The 20,347-nt window shown below is 38.9% G+C and overlaps 1 protein-coding gene across 1 annotated transcript in view; it reads left to right on the forward strand.

The window, feature by feature from the left end:
• Window positions 1–20,347, forward strand: part of LRP6 (LDL receptor related protein 6) — a 97,255-nt gene that overhangs the window by 53,904 nt on the left and 23,004 nt on the right. The window contains 11 exon segments of the mRNA XM_042467317.1: window positions 668–894; window positions 4,718–4,902; window positions 7,309–7,633; window positions 12,104–12,136; window positions 12,138–12,208; window positions 12,211–12,234; window positions 12,237–12,271; window positions 12,274–12,303; window positions 12,936–13,147; window positions 15,995–16,188; window positions 18,429–18,638. Coding sequence (XP_042323251.1) covers window positions 668–894; window positions 4,718–4,902; window positions 7,309–7,633; window positions 12,104–12,136; window positions 12,138–12,208; window positions 12,211–12,234; window positions 12,237–12,271; window positions 12,274–12,303; window positions 12,936–13,147; window positions 15,995–16,188; window positions 18,429–18,638 — 1,546 coding nt within the window.

Here is a 20,347-nt window from a genome sequence, read left to right on the forward strand (position 1 = left end):
TAAAAATATTTTATATATTAACCAGTTGTATTTTACCCACAGACCTTTGATCAGTAGGAATTTAAAAATACATTAAATGATGTAATTAACCACCATTGGTTTTTGGTTTCAAAAAGTATTTAAGCACAGCACTTGCATTTTACTGAAGAGACCTCTTACCGAGGATGTTTTCAAGGTGACTCAGGTCTCTAACGTTTGAAGCAAAAAGAGCTGTCCCAATGCAGGGGTTCTGGATTATTCAGATATACTATTCAGTTCCTCTCAGACAAAGGGAACCCCATGCAATCTTTGGAAGATTTTAAAGAGAGGCTGGATGGCCATCTGTTGGGGGTTTTCCCAACAGATAACCTGGGTAACCCTTCCAGCTCTATGATTCTATGACCACTTATACCCCCTCCCTACTAAAACATGGCAGTGATATACTATAGAAGTGAGTAAAGATGCACCAGAATTCTCAATACAGCTTATGCTACAATGTGTATTACAAATAGTGCAGTTCTGTGAAAACAATCAATGTTACAGATCAGGTCAGAGAGTGAGTTACTGGTACTTCCCAAGGACAACATTGCAATGAAAGACTCTGGATCTTGTGCCAAATGTTACAATGCTTTCTAAATTTCTCTGTGTTTTTTCTCCCTGCCCCACCCCCTGCATCCTTTTCCTGCAGACCATCAGCAGAGCATTCATGAACGGAAGTGCCTTGGAGCATGTAGTTGAGTTTGGCTTAGATTACCCAGAAGGCATGGCTGTGGATTGGTTAGGAAAAAATTTGTATTGGGCTGATACAGGAACAAATCGTATTGAAGTGTCCAAGTTAGATGGGCAACATCGCCAGGTTCTAGTGTGGAAGGATCTGGATAGTCCTCGGGCTTTGGCACTGGATCCTGCTGAAGGGTGGGTTACTTGGTTAATTTTGAATGTTACATGATTATGCAAGATGCTGAAACTATATTTTATTAAGGTCCAAAACAGAAAACAGTGGCTATCTCTGGGACTGCTAGTATAGACAGAGTGTTTCTTTATACAGTTGACATGCTGAGAAATCACTGTACATTGCAGAAGATTCTTGGGTACAATGTCAGGACAGTACAGTCTCAGTTCACACAATAGTGCTGTTCTGTGGTCAATTAGTGCAGAAAAAGAACAATAGTGATGACAAGTGATATTTCAGGAAAGGTTATTTACTGTTACCCGCATTGAGGAATCCAAGATAAATCTCCAAGGCTTATTTTTCTCATATCAGTGGTTTTCAAACATGTTGATCTGCATAAGAATAATTAGAATATAAAAATGAACTCATTGTATGATAATGCAACCCACAAGGCAGGGGTTTAAAATAAATTATCCATCTGTGAGTCACTCTTATTTTTTACAAACATCATTGTTACGGTTGTCCATACCTGTTCAGCATAGGCCATCCACGGTCTTTTGATAACATTGTAAATATATGTTTGGTGAACCTTCTGTTTAGCTGATCTTAATTAATTTTTGTGATTCATTGGTTTTACAGTGAATGCTGTAATTTTTCTACTAGACAGGAGTTATTCAGGAGACTGCGGCCCAATACAGATGGGCAAAAAGTGCCATCCTGGGGCCGAAATTAGGGCTTGGGACAGCGGAGCAACCACATGCTCCTGAACCCTACCCATCTACATGGGGGCTGCCATGATAATGCACGCATGGTGCAGCATCCAAATGACGCCACACCATGCAGACATTACCAGCGCATGTGATGGCACCAATGGCATCACATGCACACCCTAAGAAGAACCTGCCGGAAGCGGGTTCTTTTTAGGACTCCTGGAGGCCACAACATTTGGCTGCTACGTCCTCCGTGTGGGGCAGAAAGAGGCGGCGTCTCAGCGCTCCTTTCTGCCTGTCTGTATTGGCCCTCTGTTTCTGCTCTTGTATCCTTCTGTATCTTTATACAGTCAGCTCACCCCAACTGTGGGTTTGCAATCTGCAGATTTGAGCATCTGCAGATGGCTCCACCCCCTTCAACTCAATGGCACCGCATGCACGGGGCACTTGAGCTGCAATTATTTTCATCTGTGGAAGGGTCCAACCCCACCCCACCCCCCTGCGGATACAAAGGGCTGACTGTATGCCTAAAAACAAAAATAATTCTTGTAAAGCTAGAAGCAGCATGTAAATCGTGCAACTAACAGTTAGCCATCTTGACCGTAGTCCAGTCAGTAACATTGATTTGATCAATTCCTTCCATAAACATGTCTCATAGCCTTCAGGTTAGGATTATCCCGTATGGTTAGTTTAGCACGATTTCATATGTCATACTGTAAGTAGCCAGATATTATATGCCAAGCCAACCTGACATCAGAGATTGCAAAGAGAGCCATCTCTTTCTTCCTTAAATAAACACAAGCTTAGAGGCTCCAGATGAGTTAATTCCAAAATTACCCAAAGAGGGGGATCTGAATTGGAACGTGTTTGCTAGTTTTTGTACAAGTCAGGAGATATGCCTCAAATCTAGAAAAGTCAACCCATCGTATGAAAATGACTACATCCTGTTGAATGCAAAATTGGGAGGCAAAAACACATACTGTATATACTCATGTATAAGTCTAGAAATTTAGGTCAAAAAATTGACCCCAAAAACCTGACTTATCCACAGGTCGGTGTAAGTACTGTACTTTAACTCTTATTTAAAAGAAGGAACCATCTCCTGATGAAAAGCAGAATTATAATATGTGAAGCTCTGACCTCCTCCTACTCTCTCATCCATCCAGTCTTAAGAACAAGCACATAGAGTTATGTATGCTGGAATTTTATAAGTTCTTTGACATTATTTTGCTTTGCTTCATCCTTTAGATCCTTTGTTATATGCCCCTAAATTTTACCTTCAACTTATCCACGGGTCATAGCAAAAACCCATAATTTTGGCCCCAAAACTTGCCCTCGACTTATACATGAGGTTGACTTATAGTCGAGTATATACGGTATACATTTCTTAGAAATAGAGTATTGATTTTCTGAAAGTAAACCTGAAACAATGGATAGCACAGTGTAGTGGTTTGAGTGTCAGACTAGGATTCTGGATACCAGGGTTCAAATCCATGCTTGGCCATGGAAACCCACTGGGTGACCTTGGGTGAGTCACACTCTTAGCCTCAGAGGAAGGCAAAGCCAAAACCTCTGAACAGACCTTACCAATAAAACCCCTTGGCCTGTTACAGACTGCCCAAATAAAGCTGCTTCGGGTCTCTTTGGAGGTATGCTATTTAAATGATGCATGCACCCTAAGAATCCAAAAGCTGCACCAAAGCTGCCCTCCAGTGCTTAGGAATGGAGTGTGGCTTTGGCACGACCTCCAGACTCTTAGGACCCATGCATCATTTAAATAGCATACCTCCAAAGAGACCCGAAGCAGCTTTATTTGGGCAGTCTGTAAGTCACCCTTGATAAGTTTACCTTTGGGTCACCATAAGTCAGAAACAACTTCTAGGTTCACAGAAACAAGAGACCTAAATGACAACAACAACAAACAATGTTATACTTCACAGAACATACAAAACTCATGATCAAACATTCATTTTAAGTATAGTAAAATATCTTTATGCAACTGGAATCTCAACTTCAGATTTCAACATTTGTCCAAACAGAAAAACAAAAACTGCATATGCATTGTTTGTGTTGGTGTGAAAGCTGTGTCCAGACTGATAGTCTAGTACATGGAAGGTTCCATAAGTAGTAACAAGCATAAGTTCCCAAAGCAGGACATTCCAGTGGTGGATAAGAAATATATTTGGATCTGCTGGATGTAAATTTTTCCATTCCCAGCAGAAGGTCTCAAATCAAAATCTGGCAGACTGCAAAGTTTCTCAGCCCAGAAAGCTTCCAGCCCGAAGTGATCATTTTATTTCTTGCAATGTCAGATCAGGCCATAGTATACATGCCTTGATTACATCCTGTTATTGTAATACACTCTGCATAGGTTGCCTTTGAAAACTGTTCAGAACCTGCAAATCCAAAATGCTGCATGCACCAGGGCTGCTGACTGGGGCTGTTTCTGGGGAAAACCTCACTTCCCTGTTGAAAAAGTGTCACAGATTGGGTTGTTTCTCAATACAATTAAAAGTGCTGGTTATGACCCAGAAAGCCATGTACATCTTGAGTGCAGACTATCTGAAAGTCTGTATCTCCAAACATGAGCTTGCCTGAGTTTTAAAGTGCTTAGGCGAGGACTTTATCTTAGTTGGTGAGACCTGAGAGCAAGCCCCTGGCTGATGCTGAAATTCCTTGCCACAGGAAGCTAAGATGCAGTGCACTTTCTATTTGCTCAGGACTTTGAGCAGTAAGCTGTCTGATGCAGAAGATCTTTTAACTGGAGTGTGTTGTATTTTCGTCATTATTTTAATAGGTTTCAAAACTATTTTAAATCAATTATTTTAATATGATTGTTTAATTGTTTTTAAAACTTACCTGTTATACCGGTTTTAACTGTATTTTGTTTCAAATCATACTATGAATAATCTTGGATTCCATGTTGGGAGAAAGGTAGGATATAAATAAAATAAAACAATTCTCCCTGATTGGTGCAACTCCAAATGTGCTTAGCGTAAGATGATAAATGTACTTCAGTTATTGTTTGATAAGAAATAGAAGTTATGTTGTATAATCATTTAATATTTAGCTATATTTCCCAGCTATTTCTGTATTGTTGCTTCTTTTAAATTAAATACTTGATTTGTATCTTTAGGTTTATGTATTGGACAGAATGGGGAGGCAAGCCAAAAATAGACAGAGCTGCCATGGATGGTGGTGAACGCAGTACATTGGTGCCAAATGTGGGACGGGCTAATGGACTGACAATTGATTATGTTAAAAGAAGATTATACTGGACCGATCTGGATACTAACCTGATTGAATCATCCAATATGCTAGGTAAGTGTATGGGTGCAATCTAGGATTTTTCATATCAGGCAAAGTTGTGAAGTGGGTTGTGGAATGACTGAAAGGCTTTATGCTTCTGCAGATCCTTTCCACCTCTCTCTTTGGATGTCCATCTTCTTACTTTCTTATTGTTAAGGTTACACAAGACTCATTTTGGCTCTTAGTATGCTCACTCTTAAACAGAACTTTTCTTCTGAATGTAATATATTTGTCAGATGTTTTTCCATCCTGTGATATTCCAGGAGTAATACACCCAATGCTTGAGTAGAAAAAATAAACACTTCAGCAAGCATATGGGTGGGTGTGACTTTATCTTTCCAATGCCAGTCCCTCACATTGCATCTGCTTGTGGTTCTCTTGGGGGTGTAGGAGGAGGAAGCAAAGAAAAAATTGATATACGTACAGATTTTTGCAATTCTTTGTATCTCAAAACAGTTCTTAGACCATAGGAACTATTTTTTAAAGAAACAGAAAGATGCCACAAGATGTTATTAACAGTGTACATTGTGTTTAGATAAAGGACAGTAATATTAATATTAAGATTTAGAGCAGGGAACCTCTGGGGTAGGGGATGCATGTACCTGTATTGCCTGCCCCCAGGCCCACAGCCTCTTTCTTCAACTCATCTTCAGTCTCCTTCAAGTGGCAATAAAGTTTTTAAAAAATTTCCCTTGGCGGGTTATAGACCACCGAAAAGCAGCGGTCTGGCTCTGCCGCCGCTTGCAGCGTCCGGGAGCCGCAGCTTCTAAACCGCGGGACTCCCGGACGCTACGAGGAAGGAGCACAGAAATCGCACTCCTTCCTGGGCCCCGGAAGTGGCGCCGCAAGGCGCGCTTTCGCAGCATCACTTCCGCCGCGACACGCCTGGACGCTAGGCGTCCAAGACGTCAAAATGGTGGCAGCCATGTGGAACGGCTGCCGCCATTTGTTACGGACAGAGTCCGTAACAGGAGTAAGGGCATCTAGAAGAGACACCCCTTTTTTAAACTGGGACGTCCTAAGGATGTCCCAAATGGTGGTCTGTAACCCGCCCCTGGTAGCTTTAGTTCTCATGTCTGCTAAGCAAGTACAAGGAATATGAACAGCAGCGGGAGGTTTAGAATTAATCCTCTCCTCCTTGAGCATTACAAACCTAGGATATACTCGACTATAAGTTGACCTCATGCATAAGTTGAGGGTAGGCTTTGGGGCCAAAATTATGGATTTTGATATGACCCTTGGATAAATCGAGGGTGAAATTTAAGGACATGCAACAAAGGATCTAAATGATGAAGCAAAGGAAAACAATGCCAAAGAACCCACAAAATTCTGGCAGGCATAATGATTTTGGCTGACACTAAATGCTGGATGGAAGAGAGAACAGAGGGAGGTCAATGTCTCTTGACAGATTGCACCCTTGCCTTTCACCAGGGGATGGTTCCCTTTTTAATAAGAGTTTTAGTATAGGACCTGTGGATAAGTCGACCCAGGTTTTGGGGGGCAATTTTTTGACTAAAATTTCTAGACTTATACATGAGTATATACAGTATGCTTGCTATCCACATAATAGTTTAGTTTCATTTTTAAGCTTAAATGTTTTGGTGGGGGTGGCAGAGAAAGAAAGTTAGGGATGTGTAGGACAAAGAAAAAGAAAAAGGGACAGACACACATGTCCATATACATACGTCCATACACATACACACACACAGTTTATAGGTGATTGGGTGTGTGAGAGAGCAGGTCCCCCCCCCCCCCCAATCGTATCCTATGTTTGAGTCTAGCCTGGGACAGTGCTGCTATGTGTATCACCACCCTCACTCTGGAATGGGAATAGCCCTCAGGCCCAGAAAGGTTTCCCTTGTCTAAAAGAATGTTTGCATGCAAGTACAACCCAGCTGGACAAGCCAGTAAATATGCGTTCAAAAGTAAGTGCCTTTTAGTTCACCAAAGTTTACTCCCAGGAAAGTGGGTAAAGGAATGGATCTTGAATGATGTTTGGTAGTAATTTCTATTCTCACTGTTTCATCTTTAACTTACAAAACTATATATGATAAAAAACATGGTGAAAATGTTTTCTATATTTATAGTAGAAAAGGTAGAATGTATATTTTGCAACTTAATGCTGTCAGAATCCATTTGTTTTGTGTAGTTTTTAAAAGATAAAATGCATGTTAAACTGTTAAGTTTTAAAAATTTCATATAATGTTTACAGTGTGTCTGAAACTTTAGATACACTATTTTGTATATGGTGCAAGAAATCAGACTGGATTAGTGATACAGAGTGGAGAATTCTACAGACATATTTGATTAAGACTCTGCTTCCTAGTGTAGTTTGATTTGTAGTGTGGAGAAACATCTTGATAACTCAGATGTCCTGTTTTTAATTAATATTTCTTTTCATTCACTTAAAAAAAATAGGTCTTGACCGTGACGTTATAGCAGATGATCTGCCTCATCCATTTGGTCTGACTCAATATCAGGATTACATCTATTGGACAGACTGGAGCCGGCGTAGCATTGAGCGTGCCAACAAAACCAGTGGCCAAAACAGAACTGTCATCCAAAACCACTTGGATTATGTGATGGATATCCTAGTCTTCCATTCATCCCGGCAAGCAGGCTGGAATGAGTGTGCTTCCAGTAATGGGCATTGCTCCCATCTCTGCTTGGCAGTGCCTGTTGGTGGTTTTGTTTGTGGATGTCCAGCTCACTATTCCTTGAACTCTGACAACAAAACATGTAGCGGTAAGCCATAAACATAGATGACAATTTTAGTGGTGTAGAGACTACTGTGTTTTTGTGGTTCTGAGTTGAGTACAACTACAGTAATAATTTAAATGCAGATCAAAATGAATTACAACTCAGGTGGTATATCCCAAATACAGGCCCATCAATGCGCACAATAGAAGTCTTGGGGAATCTGGTTCATGCAATACCAAAACCGAAAGAAACAGCATTTTTAAAGGCCTTATCCCATGTTACCAGAATTTATATTGCATATATGCATTTCATATATAATGTCAGTAACTTTTACAGTAAGTATAGATTTGTATTATTATATGCATATTGCAATTTAGGGAACCGAGGAATGGGAGTTTTCATTCACATTTAACAGCATGCCAGAAATTTTGGTTTTATAAGCCACAGTATGAAGGGGTACAGGCTAATATATGCATCTCAATTGATTCTATTGCAAATGAGAAGGTACACCAATTAGGAAGGAAATCATTCTATGTGATTTCCCAAACTAGGATTATGGTTAAGTGTGCCCAAATAAACCAGACTTCCAAAGGAGTTTACGCCAAAGTTGTTGTTGTTGGTTTAGTTTACTGGACTCAATAAACAGTCTTCTTGGGTTTTGATGTCACACAAAGCTTTCCTGTTTCTGATTTCTTTTTTAACCATTTGTTTTCATCTGAGGGAATACTTGCCAGACTTTTAAAGTGATCCTTGGTGATATTAGTATTGCTCATACCCCTGTTGCAACTGAGGAAGAACTTCACTAAACTTGAGATAATCCTGATTTCCAAGTGCCATCTCATGATAGCGTTCGTGACAGAACTTATAGGGTCATGTGCTCATCCAAATGAAATTTCTCCCTGGCTGCTGCTTTTAAATTTTCCCTCTCACTGGTGACTTTTCAGTTATACAGGATCATAATCACAGTACAAAGCATGTACCTTTAAATTGTTTAAAGAATTTAATCTATATATTTAGTAATTTGAGCAATAACTTTGTAAGATAATTATTATCATTTATAGATACAGAACCAGAGGATCATACACAGGTATACCTCAGTTAACAAAGTAAATGTGTTTCTGAGCATTAATTCTTTAACAGAAAATTTGGTATGAAAATAACATGGAAAAAATAGAAAACATATCTAGGGGTAGCCATTTTGGCCATATAGCAAAATACAATAACATCCAAAATCCACAAAACAGTGATACTTTTATTGGGCCAACCAAAATGCACAAAATATGACCATCCAAAAAACATCTAGGGGTAGCCATGTTGGCCTTATAGCGAATCCAATAACATCCAAACAATGATAACTTTGTTGGGTAAAGAGGGCTATCTAAACTAAGACCATAAACAGAAAATGCAGGCCTATGACTCACATCTTCAATTTCTTTCTCATTTTTGCCTGATGAAGAAGCCAGTGTGACTTCAAAAGCTTGCAACATGTAATTGTGCATTTTGGTTGGTCCAATAAAGGTATCATTGTTTGGATGTTATTAGAGTCACAAGTCAGTGTCAAGATGTTGTTGCTCTCAATTGAGATCCATGCAGGCAGAGGCCATTCCTTTTGGCCATGTGGGCTCTGGAAAACAAAGAGTCTTAAAGTCTAGAGAATATAATTTTAAACTCCATTTGCAACATAAAAAAGAAACTTTGAGATCTGGGCTGTCTCTGTCCTTTGCAAGGCTACCTGTCCCCGTATTAGGCAGAGAACACTGAATTCCTGAAGAAGCCTCTGCTGTTACATTTGGAAAACTTTTAGGTACTGTTTAGGTAAAACACACCATATACTGCCCCAATTAGGTTTTAGAGTTTGGCCATAACGAGCCATCATCTTACTGTTTTTACATATTTTACCTTTATACCATTTTATATACTATGTCACAGATATGGCATTGCAAAAGTTTGTTGATAACTGTATAACTAGTCAGATGAGAAGGAAGAAGAGAGGAAGAGCAGAGGCAGCAGGATGCCCCAAATGGGATCGAATTGTAAATTCTCATTGGCAGCTCCTGCAAAAAAAAAAAACCTGGTTCTTTTGAAAAGAACCTCTGAAATCCCAGTCTCAAAATAATCCAAGTGAAGGGAGATTTGCACCGGGCCCCCTCGAATTCAGATAAGGAAACCCAAGTGGGAATGAGCCCTGAATTCGGGTCAGGAATAACTGGTGCAAGTGCAAACGACCCCAGTTTAAACCGGTTTGCAAACCAGTTTAAAATGTAGTGTGAACGGGCCCCTGCTTCTTCAGCCCTCCTTTACCATCCTGCCAATGCTGATGCTTCTAAAGAAAGTTACGCTACACAGATGATGATGAAGAAAGAGGGGGGTTGGTGTAAAAAGGGGCTTCACTGTCAGCAACCCTTTTAACTGAGTTATGACTGTACTGTGTTAATGGTAGAGGTGAGATTTGGGGGGGGGGATTCGTGGAGTTCAGTTGCTTATCCCCTAAATTACAGTAGCTCTGAAAATAGAGAAATAACAGATGTGGCTGAATTATTTTTGCAGGCTTTTATCAAAAGTAAAAAGAAAATGTAAGAGGATAATGGGATTGTCTGTGACTGGTTTTGAGTGTTCTCAGAGGCCTTTTATGATTCTGTAAAATTTTAAAGGCTGTTAGTTTTCCTGCTTCTGAATTGAGGTAACTAGATGCAAGGAGTCTATTAATCTTTAAAAACAAACAAACAAAACCAAACAATCTCTTGCTGTCAGATGCTCTCAGCATTAAATATTTCTGCTTTCAATTAAATATTTCTTTTGGCAAAAACAATAAGGCCCTGTGTGCACACATACACATACACACACACACACACATGTGCATGCCCCCACTTATTTCCCCCCTTTTAACTTTCTTGGTAGTGCAACCAGAAATCCTGCTCTGAAGCCTTTTTTTTCTTTTGTGAGCCATACCCCATATATATGCACATATTTTCTTAATTATGAAATAGGAACAGTACTGGGTAAAGAACTGAAACTTTATTGTTGAAAGGCTGGTAGTTTGGCATACAGATAAATGTGCTATTTTTCAGTATTAATTTCCAAAAGAGACAAAACATAGGCCAAACTTTTTATTAGATTGGACAACCGGGTACCCTACATATACTGTTATTCTAGAGATTCTTTTTCCTCAGTCATATCCCTCATGGGGAATGTTTCCTTGCTAGGGATTTTCTGTGAATTTCTTCAGCATTTTCTCCCTAGCCCCAAAGTTAATCTACTGGTCATTTGGTGAGGGCTGACAGCAGTAACAGGACCTGGCTTGCACCCGTGTTGTTTCTAAACAGTCTAGTACTACTTTGAGTTTAATGCCTGACCATGGTTTACTGCTGAGTGCTCAGACTAAGGTCTGCCCATAGAACAGGACTGCAGATCATCTACCTAGACTGAATTCGTTGAGTTCACCTACTGTATAGTTACATCTAGCCAGTGAAGTTTCCAATTTAATAGTAAAAGATTGACTACCATATATAATCAACTATAAGTTGATCTCATCTATAAGTCGAGGGCAGATTTTGGGGCCAAAATTATGGATTTTGATATGACCTGTGAATAAATTGAGGATAAAACTTAGAGGCATGTGACAAAGGATCTAAAGGATGAAGCAAGGAAAACAATGCCAAACAACTTACAAAATTCCAGCAGGCATAACTGTTTGTGCTTATCCTAAAGGCTGGATGGATGGTAAAGTAGAGGGGATCCATGCTTTTTTTTGGTGTTCCCGGGATAAACTAAGCTCTCACCTTTATCACTAGTCACAGAGAAAGGGGATGGTTCCTTTTATATATATATATATGGGTTAAAGTACAGTACTTATTTTGACACATGGATAAATTGACCCAAGTTTTTGGGTCATTTTCGGACTAAAATTTCTAGACTTATACATGAGTATATACAGTATCATTTGAATAACCTACGTGACGTGCACCTCCTCACTTTATGCAATCAGAGAAGGAAAGCTGGAGTTAACCATAACTTTGTCTCATATTCAAACTGAGAAACTGTGGTTAATAACTTTTTTAAAGGTCAGACTATATCTATATATCTATGAGAGAGAGAGAGAGAGAGAGAGGAGACATGATTATAGTCTTCTTCCATGTTTGCCTTTTTATAAGTCATTGTCTGAGAGAGAGAGAGAGAGAGAGGAGAGAGAGAGAGATTTTGTGGCTAGAATTTCAACCCAACTAAATAAATTGTAATGTTTAATCATATGACATTTTGTAGATTAATACATTTAAGTTGCACGTGGTGGTAAAGCCATATTTCTAAAAAAAGAATATATTACCTTGTTTTAAGTTATACACATGACTCATTTACACATGACATCATAGAAGAAGTAGAGCTCCTATGTGTCAGAGAATATCTGTGATGGTATTTGCTATCTGTAATTTTATAAGCACTTGTATTTAAATATTTTGTTTTGTTTAAAACTTTCTCACCCAACTCCATGTCTTTTGTATCTGTTTATTTCAACTATCGCCCCTACAAGTTTTTTGCTGTTCAGTCAGAGAATGCAATCATCGTATGGTGATAGATGACCAGCAGGTTCCAGATATCATCTTCCATCCACGCCTCAGAAATGTTGGGCCATTGACTATGAACCACTAGACACACGTTGTACTGGATTGATTCCAGACAGAATGTTATCAGAAGGCACAGGAGGATGCAGGCAGCCAGGTATCTAAGTGTGGTAGTTTGATTCTGCAAAGATTGGGAGACAGGATAGGGGCTGTTTTAAATATATCATGTTGTAGTAGAGTATGTTGTTGTTGTTTTAACATACTGCATGTTCTTCCAGAGAAAATTTCAGAGCTAGTCTCTTAAAATTAACATGTGATGTCATTCAAATTTGAAAACACAGAAATGTGTTTTATATGCCTATCAAATGTCTTTCTGATATTCAATATTCAATAGATACAGTTAGTTACAAACAGTGTTTCCAACTGATGAGTTAAAAATCAGGGACGTTTTTGTTCAGACTGATCAGTCACCTCCTGGGTTCACTTGACCATAAAAAAATTTTTACAGGGCAGCTTCAACATGTTACACGAGTGCTGAAGTAGGATATGAGTCGTATTTCCTATAATATCCAAAAATGAGTTCCGACGTAAATGGTGTGGAAGTAGAATAGGTTCTGACAGTTCACTTTTTTGGATTTATAGTTCAAGTATGAATACACGGTTCTCACATGAGCTAACCTTTTTTAAAAAAGTCAGTTGTTAGTAGATGTGAATTGTGTAGCTATATGGCAATGTCTAATTCTCTTCTGCTTGTTTCCTTGAATTTGTTTCTTGTCTCTTCACTCACAGAGCTTTACAGTTGTGATGAGTCCAGTTCCAAATCAGAACCTAGATATACAGCCTTATGATCTGAGCATTGACATCTACAGCCGCTACATCTATTGGACTTGTGAGGCTACAAATGTAATCAATGTGACACGCCTAGATGGGAATCAGATGGGAGTAGTGCTGAAAAGTGATCAAGATAGGCCCAGAGCCATTGTTGTAAATCCAGAAAAGGGGTAGGTGGAGTGCCTCAAGAGAAATGCAAGCTGATCCTCTTTTACTTGCTGACCTTTTCTTCACCCAGTCTAGAACTATTGTCTTTGAACCATTGTCTTCACTGGTTGTTTTGTGAATTTGAGGTTCTTTGTTTTCCCATTGGGTATCATAAAAATGAATCTTCTTTAACTGCAAGATATTTGTGCAAGAATCCTATTCCCCAAACCACGACCAAATTCAAGCTTCTGTTGATTACAGAGACTGTACCACAAATATCCTGGATCCAATACCTTTCAGTATCAGCATAATACAAAAAGGAGGATCCTTACAGTCTCTACAAGGCATGTCCATCAAATCATGAACAGGGCATAGGTTATGTGATGTGATTTCAAATTGGTTGTGGTTGAGCAAGATCCTATGTAAAGAGTATAAAGTTCTATGATGATCTATACCATATTTTTGCAACATATTACTGCTGAAAAGAACAGAATCTTTTATTTTCACAGTTCAGCCAAGTAGTAAGATGTTTTATTGAAAACATTTAAATGTTGCTTATTATATTAATACAGTGAAACATTATTTTATGTATTAGAAAGCTTGATCAACCATGTTTTAATGCTTTCTAACACTAACACTCCAAAGTAATTAGGCTTTGATATGAGCTACATATTTCGAGAAAACCGGGGATTCTATTGACAAGTTGGTAGCTGATATATAGGAGAATACATCAATAAACAATCTGCCCTCCCTATTGGTGGGCTTGCCATCCATGGATTAGAGCATTTGTGGATGGCCCCACCCAATTCTCATCAGTGGCGGCACATGTAGTAATGATTGCTTATGAATTTATTTTTAAAATCTCTATTCACTTTTGATTTATCATAAAATAGATAAACATGCCACCCAAATATGCACGCTCCGCTTTTAACATTCTTCTTTTTTCTGATTTTATCCAGTCTAGGCAGCATGCGTAATAATAATACAGTTTTAAATATGATAAAGCCATTCCTCCTCTTAGCAATAACATCTTAAATATTCTTCAGTTTAACTCTTGGCTTTTTCCCTGACCAAATAAATGCTGATATGACTCTGTGCCACATTTTAAATGGCATATATTTTAATATATACAACATTATAATTATTCTTGAAAAAAATATATTATAAATCTATATATCATATATATATTCTTTTAAATTACTGCACAAAGTAAATTTTATATCATTGGTCCATATTTCCCCCCTTATATATCACCTTATCCTGTATAGCAGGCTCTTCCCTTATGCCGAGGATCCGCGCCACGGGCCTGCACACCATTTCTTTCATTGCACGGCTTCTGTGTAAGCTGGAAGCCACGTATAGTGCACCTGCATATGGCATGGGTGCACTGTACTCATTTACAGGCTTATCTTTTGTTTGTTTCTGAAGCCATTTATATACTTTTTAATTATGAGGTCATTGTCATAGTTATTTATCCAACTCTGAATAAAAAGGAGAGCCTTTTTAAAACAATGATTTTAAAGTCCAGCAATGTGCTTATCTTTATCATACTAAGATAACCATGCCAATCAAATCTTAAATTATGGCCTTCAAGTTCCAAAACTCTCGCATTTCTAAGCAGTATCCATGCCTTCAGCCTTACAAAAAATTGGCCTCATGGTACAGTTTTAATGTAACTCCTTCCCTCTACGTCAGGTAGTGTGTTTTAAATTTTATTCTGGGTTTCTTTGCCTGTTAGACAGATCTAGAAATCTCTTTCTGTTTTTGCATAAAAGGTATATGTGAAGGATTGTTTGAAAAAAGAAATAAAATTCTTTTATTTTCATTTCCTATAAGAGGGATTGTTTGAAAGAAAAAAGAAATAAAATTATTGGTTAAAAAAAAAGTTGCTTTTATTGCTGCAATTTTAACCAAAGAGGATAAATTTAATTTCCCCCATTTTTCTAAATTTCTTTGAATTTCTTTCAAGACTTTTTCATAGTTTTGAAATAAGAAACCGTTGTCCTTCATAACTGTAACTCCCAAATATCATTGCCAATATTTAAAGGAAATTAGCAATTAAAATTATAGTCATATATCCAGGGTTAATACAGTGGAGGAAATTTCCTGGTGGAGAGGTGATGATATCTACTGAAAATAATTAAGATGTCCTGAACTTTAATATAGTTGTATTTCAAAACTAGCATATCTGTTCCAAAAGAAAAAGTGGTATCCAGAACACATTTTTTTGCTCTTTAAAAACTTTGGTTTTACTTAATGCAAAAATGTAGTGTGTGTTTTCAGTTTGTATACATGAAAGATATCATTCGTATAAATAAAATCCATGTAGTAGAAAAGTAATGATATCACTAAGATATCATGATTTAGATCAGCCATATAGAGCAGCCCAGTATAGTTATACTCATATTGCAATGTGGGACAGGGAGGAAAGAACAGTGTGTGGCAATGCTTGCACACCTCAGCATCATGTAATTCCATGCATGCTATATTATTTTAAGGGCAATGCATTTGAATGGGAACTCTGAAGTTACTTGTAGCAACAATACTGAGATGGGGAGGACAGAGGATGATTAATTATTTCCCTGCCCATAGGGAAGGGAATATAGGAGACTTTTGGAGTTGGGTAGATTTTGATCACAAAAACAGCTGGAAGAAATCTGTTAACCCTTTCTGTGATTCAGCTTCTGAATTTTGCATTTCCCTTTCTTTAAAAAAAAATCCTTAAAAGGCCAAGTGCATTGAATCTCCTTGTTAAACAATGTCTTAATGTAATAGAAGATAGGATCTACAGTCTTTGCCAGTTTAATGAGAGGATAGGAAGAGAGAAAGTTAAAGGAGGTGACATAAATTTCCTAACCTTGTTTTTACAGGTACATGTATTTTACCAATCTCCAGGAGAGGTCTCCTCCTAAAATAGAAAGGGCAGCATTAGACGGAACTGAACGTGAAGTCCTCTTTTCTAATGGACTGAGCAAGCCTGTAGCCTTGGCAGTTGACAGCCAGCTAGGCAAGCTGTTCTGGGCAGATTCTGACTTGCGGAGAATTGAAAGCAGTGACCTTTCAGGTAAGTGGCTCCTCTTTGCTTTCTAATAATTGATTGAGATCCAGCATGTTTTTTGTTCCCATTTCAGAAACAATTAATGTTATCAGTATTCCATTGTTTGCTATAAAGAGATATGTTTTTGATCGTTCACTTCTTTTACATCTTTTGTTTTTCTTTATCTTTACAACAGGGATCTTTACTGTAGTCCACATGCTGTTGGACTGCAACTCCTATGATCCCCCACCATTGGCCTAACTAGTACTGTTAGGGGTTGCAATCCAGTAACATCTGGAAGAACACACATCTTCCTGCTCCCAATGTACATCATTGTGAGTTTGCAATATTTTGAAATTAATTGGTTGATTTTCTCTCCAATCCTACCGCATCAAAAAGTATAGTTAGTCCAGCTACTTGTTTCCCTTGTGCTCGGGAAGCCTGCAAGCAGAATCTAATAGCAGCAAGGCTGTCTTCTTTCTAATTTCCAACAGAGGATATCATAGTGTTTCTGAACCTAGGTGTACATCTGCATCAGGGTTATAAATTATGTGGGTGTGACACATAGCCATTGGGAGCCTTGGACACGCAGACCCTCCCAGTCCCACAGATTACAGAAAAATTACCCATTCACCATTACAGTACTTCTTTTGGCTGAAGTGAAAATGGCCTCTAGGTGGCACCGGCCACTCGCCCCAAAATATCCAACAATACCCCAAAAAATGGACTAGAAGGCCATTTCCAGTGCTGGAAAGTGGCAGTGATGCAGTCTACATAGGGATGGAAGGAGCAAAAAAAAAAAATGTCCCTTGACCCTCTGTGTGTGCTTACACTTGACCTGTGCAATGAAACCAATGGGAGAAGTCATTTTCAGGTTTCTGCTAAATTCTTATCACTGTATATGATGTTTAGCTCCACCTCAAGAAGGAACATTATAGAAGGAACACAGTTGCTCTAGTGTATTATTGAAAGCTTTGGTCTTTATAGAGCTAGCTATGGCCCCATACAGGCAGGCCAAAATAAAGCTGCTTCGGGTCACTTTGGAGGTATGCTGTTTAAGAGTCCGGAAGCTGCGCCAAAGCTGCCCTCCTATTCTTAGGACTTGATCATGGCTTTGGCACAGCTTCTGGACTCTTAGGCACAGCATACTTCCAAAGTGACCTGAAGCAGCTTTATTTTGGCCTGTCTGTATGGGGCCTAAGTTACTCTGGAAAATCAGTATGCAAAAGGATCTTGTAGCACCTTTGAGACTAACTGAAAGAAAGAAGCTGGTAGCATGAGCTTTTGTAGACTATAAAGTCTAGTCCCTCAGATCTATGGAAGTAGACTCAAGGTAGTGAAAACTCAGGCCACCAGTTTCTTTCTTTAGGTTAGTCCCAAAGGTGTTACAAGATCCTTTTGCATTTTAGTTTTCATACAACACTTGAGAGTAGCTGTATCCACACTGCAGAAATAATGCAAGGTGACACCACTTTAACTGCCATAGCTCAGTGGTATGAAATTCTGGGAATTGTAGTTTGTTGTGGCACCAGAGCTTTTTGACAGAGAAAATTAATGTTTCACAAAACTACAATTCCCAGAATTCCATAGCATTGAGGCATGGCAGTTGAAGTGATGTCAAACTAGATTATTTTTGCAGTGCGAAAGCAGCCATTAAGTGGTGGTCATGCCCAGCAATACCTTATTTCTAGTATAAAGAGTCTGAAGAAATGAAATATATGTCAATGTCTTCCATAAGCTCACAACAAACAGTTTTGAATTGTCTTTGTGTGATTTAATGGGAACGTGCAATGTACATATAAAGAAGTATTTTCTTAAATGACTGTCAGATTGTAAAAACTAGACACTGGAATTATATGAAAAAGGATAGTGTTAAAAGTTGGTACCAGAAAGCTTGTGTATTGCCCTTCCTGAGAAACTGTCACAGAATCTGCACCTTGTGAGAGGTAAAACGTAAGAAAGAAGCACGTTGCAGAAATCCTCCGGTATATTAGTCAAGACATCTTATTAAACAGGCATGTATGAACTGAATGTATATACAGATGAGCATTAGTTTTTATGCTTGTAGATGAATTTTTCATAAATACAGTATTTCAACAGTACTCAATTTCCACTAAATCTATACTTAAAACTATCAAATTAATTGGAGTCCTGACTGTAATTTAAATATAGCTTGCTTACAAGAATAAAAAACCCGTCTATACAAAATTAATCTAAAATGACCTGGATATGTCTCAATTGTTCAACATTTTTCTTTTTTTCAAAAGGAGCCAATCGGATAGTATTAGAAGATTCAAACATACTACAACCTATAGGTCTGACTGTGTTTGAAAATTGGCTCTACTGGATTGATAGGCATCAACAGATGATTGAAAAAATTGACATGACTCGTCAAGAAGGACGAACGAAAGTTCAGGCTCGTATTGCTCAACTCAGTGATATTCATGCAGTTAAAGAACTCAACATACAGGAATATAGTAAGTGCTGTGCAGTATTCTGGGGAAGAGGAACTGAGTGGTCCATGGCATTCATAGTTAAGAGTTATTTTACTATAGCATGCATCCTGTATGATTTTCAGCCCACTTAAGCAATGTATTTCACACCTACTATCTTGGTTCAAGAGAATACTTACATTGTTAAGACTAAGGAATGATCTGAAGGTACATTGTGTAGCAACCTTGCTGACATTCAAGAGGTCTGGTTCTGGTCAGATTGAATAGGGGAATCTTGCGATATTTCTGTATGCTGGTTTGGCTCTTTGTATGAAAGGTAGGACATAAATACATCAAGATGAGAAAACAAGATGAATGACTGTGAGGTTGATCTGGCTGCAACATTGGTCATTCCATGTGGCTGATTTAGCTTACTAGATGGGTGTTCCCTCTCTCCCTTACTGTTCCATATGCATCTCTCTCAGAGTTACTCGCTTAGCAGAAGAGGATGACCATCTCAGGTGGAATATGCTTTCCCCTTCAAAACAAGCTCAAGGACATAGTGAGCGATGAGAGAGCTGCAGTACATAAGGATCTCAAGAGCCATATTTTACCCACCCCTGATTCAGGGAAAGAAGCATAGAACATGTGCATTGTATGCAAAAGGTCATAGTTTCAGTTTCTGACATTATCAGACAGAACTGATGGTGCCTGAAACCCTGGAAAGTCACTGCCAATAAGTATAGACTGACTATTATTCTTGAAAAGTTTGGGTTGTTTATAAAATAAAAATGGAGATAAAATAGGAAGTTATGGAATCAAGCGCAAGCAGTGACAAAAATGTCAATAAATATTCTTGCAGTCATACTTTGCTAAGGCTGCATCCGCATTGCAGAAATAATCTAGTTTCATACCACTTTAACTGCTATGTGTCAATGCTATGGAATTCTGGGAATTGTAGTATTGTGGGACATTTAGCCTTCTCTGTCACTGAGCTCTTGTACCACAATAAACTACAATTATCAGAATTCCATAGCATAATTGGATTATTTCAGCAGTATGAACACAGTCTAAGTTAACACCTGGTCATGCTTACTTAAATATGAGAACCTATGATCCTCCTACCTGCCTTCTGGGATAATAAATCTATCAAGATTTGCTCTGAATCACCTTTCCTCATCATGGTTCTTAATTTAAAAACATGTATTAGTGCCTCTGCAGAAAATATTTGGTCTTTGTCATAACTCCCCACTTGTATTTCCAAAGTGAATAGACTGTGTTACAATGGCCCAGTACATAGCGCCTAGAAAGCGCAGTCTCCCAGCGGCTGGTTTTGCTTCGCGGGGAAGCCGCAGCCTCCAGACCACGGGACTTTCCCATGGAACAAAAAGAATCCACAAAAAGCGGGTTCTTCTTGCAGCGCCATTATCACACGGGAGTGCGCCAATGGCACACTTGCGACGCCATAATGGCGCCGCAACATGCAGATGCTAAGCATTCATCACATCAAAATGGCGGCACCCATCTGTACAAAATGGGGCACTAGGAGGTCAAGGAAAGGTCCATGGGGAAGAAGGGAGGGGGCCTGCCCAGCTCCCCTCCCTCCCCACTTACCATGCCTGACCCCCCCCCCCCCAAGTGTCCCCAAATGGGGCACTTGGAGGCAGGGCAAGGTCCGTGGGGAGGAAGGGAGGGGGTCTGCCCATTCATCTTCCCTTTTTGCCTTTCTTTGCCCCCAAAGGGCTCCAAAGGGG

Source organism: Sceloporus undulatus, chromosome 5 (genome assembly GCF_019175285.1).
Source record: "Sceloporus undulatus isolate JIND9_A2432 ecotype Alabama chromosome 5, SceUnd_v1.1, whole genome shotgun sequence".
NCBI classification, from domain to species: Eukaryota; Metazoa; Chordata; class Lepidosauria; order Squamata; family Phrynosomatidae; genus Sceloporus; species Sceloporus undulatus.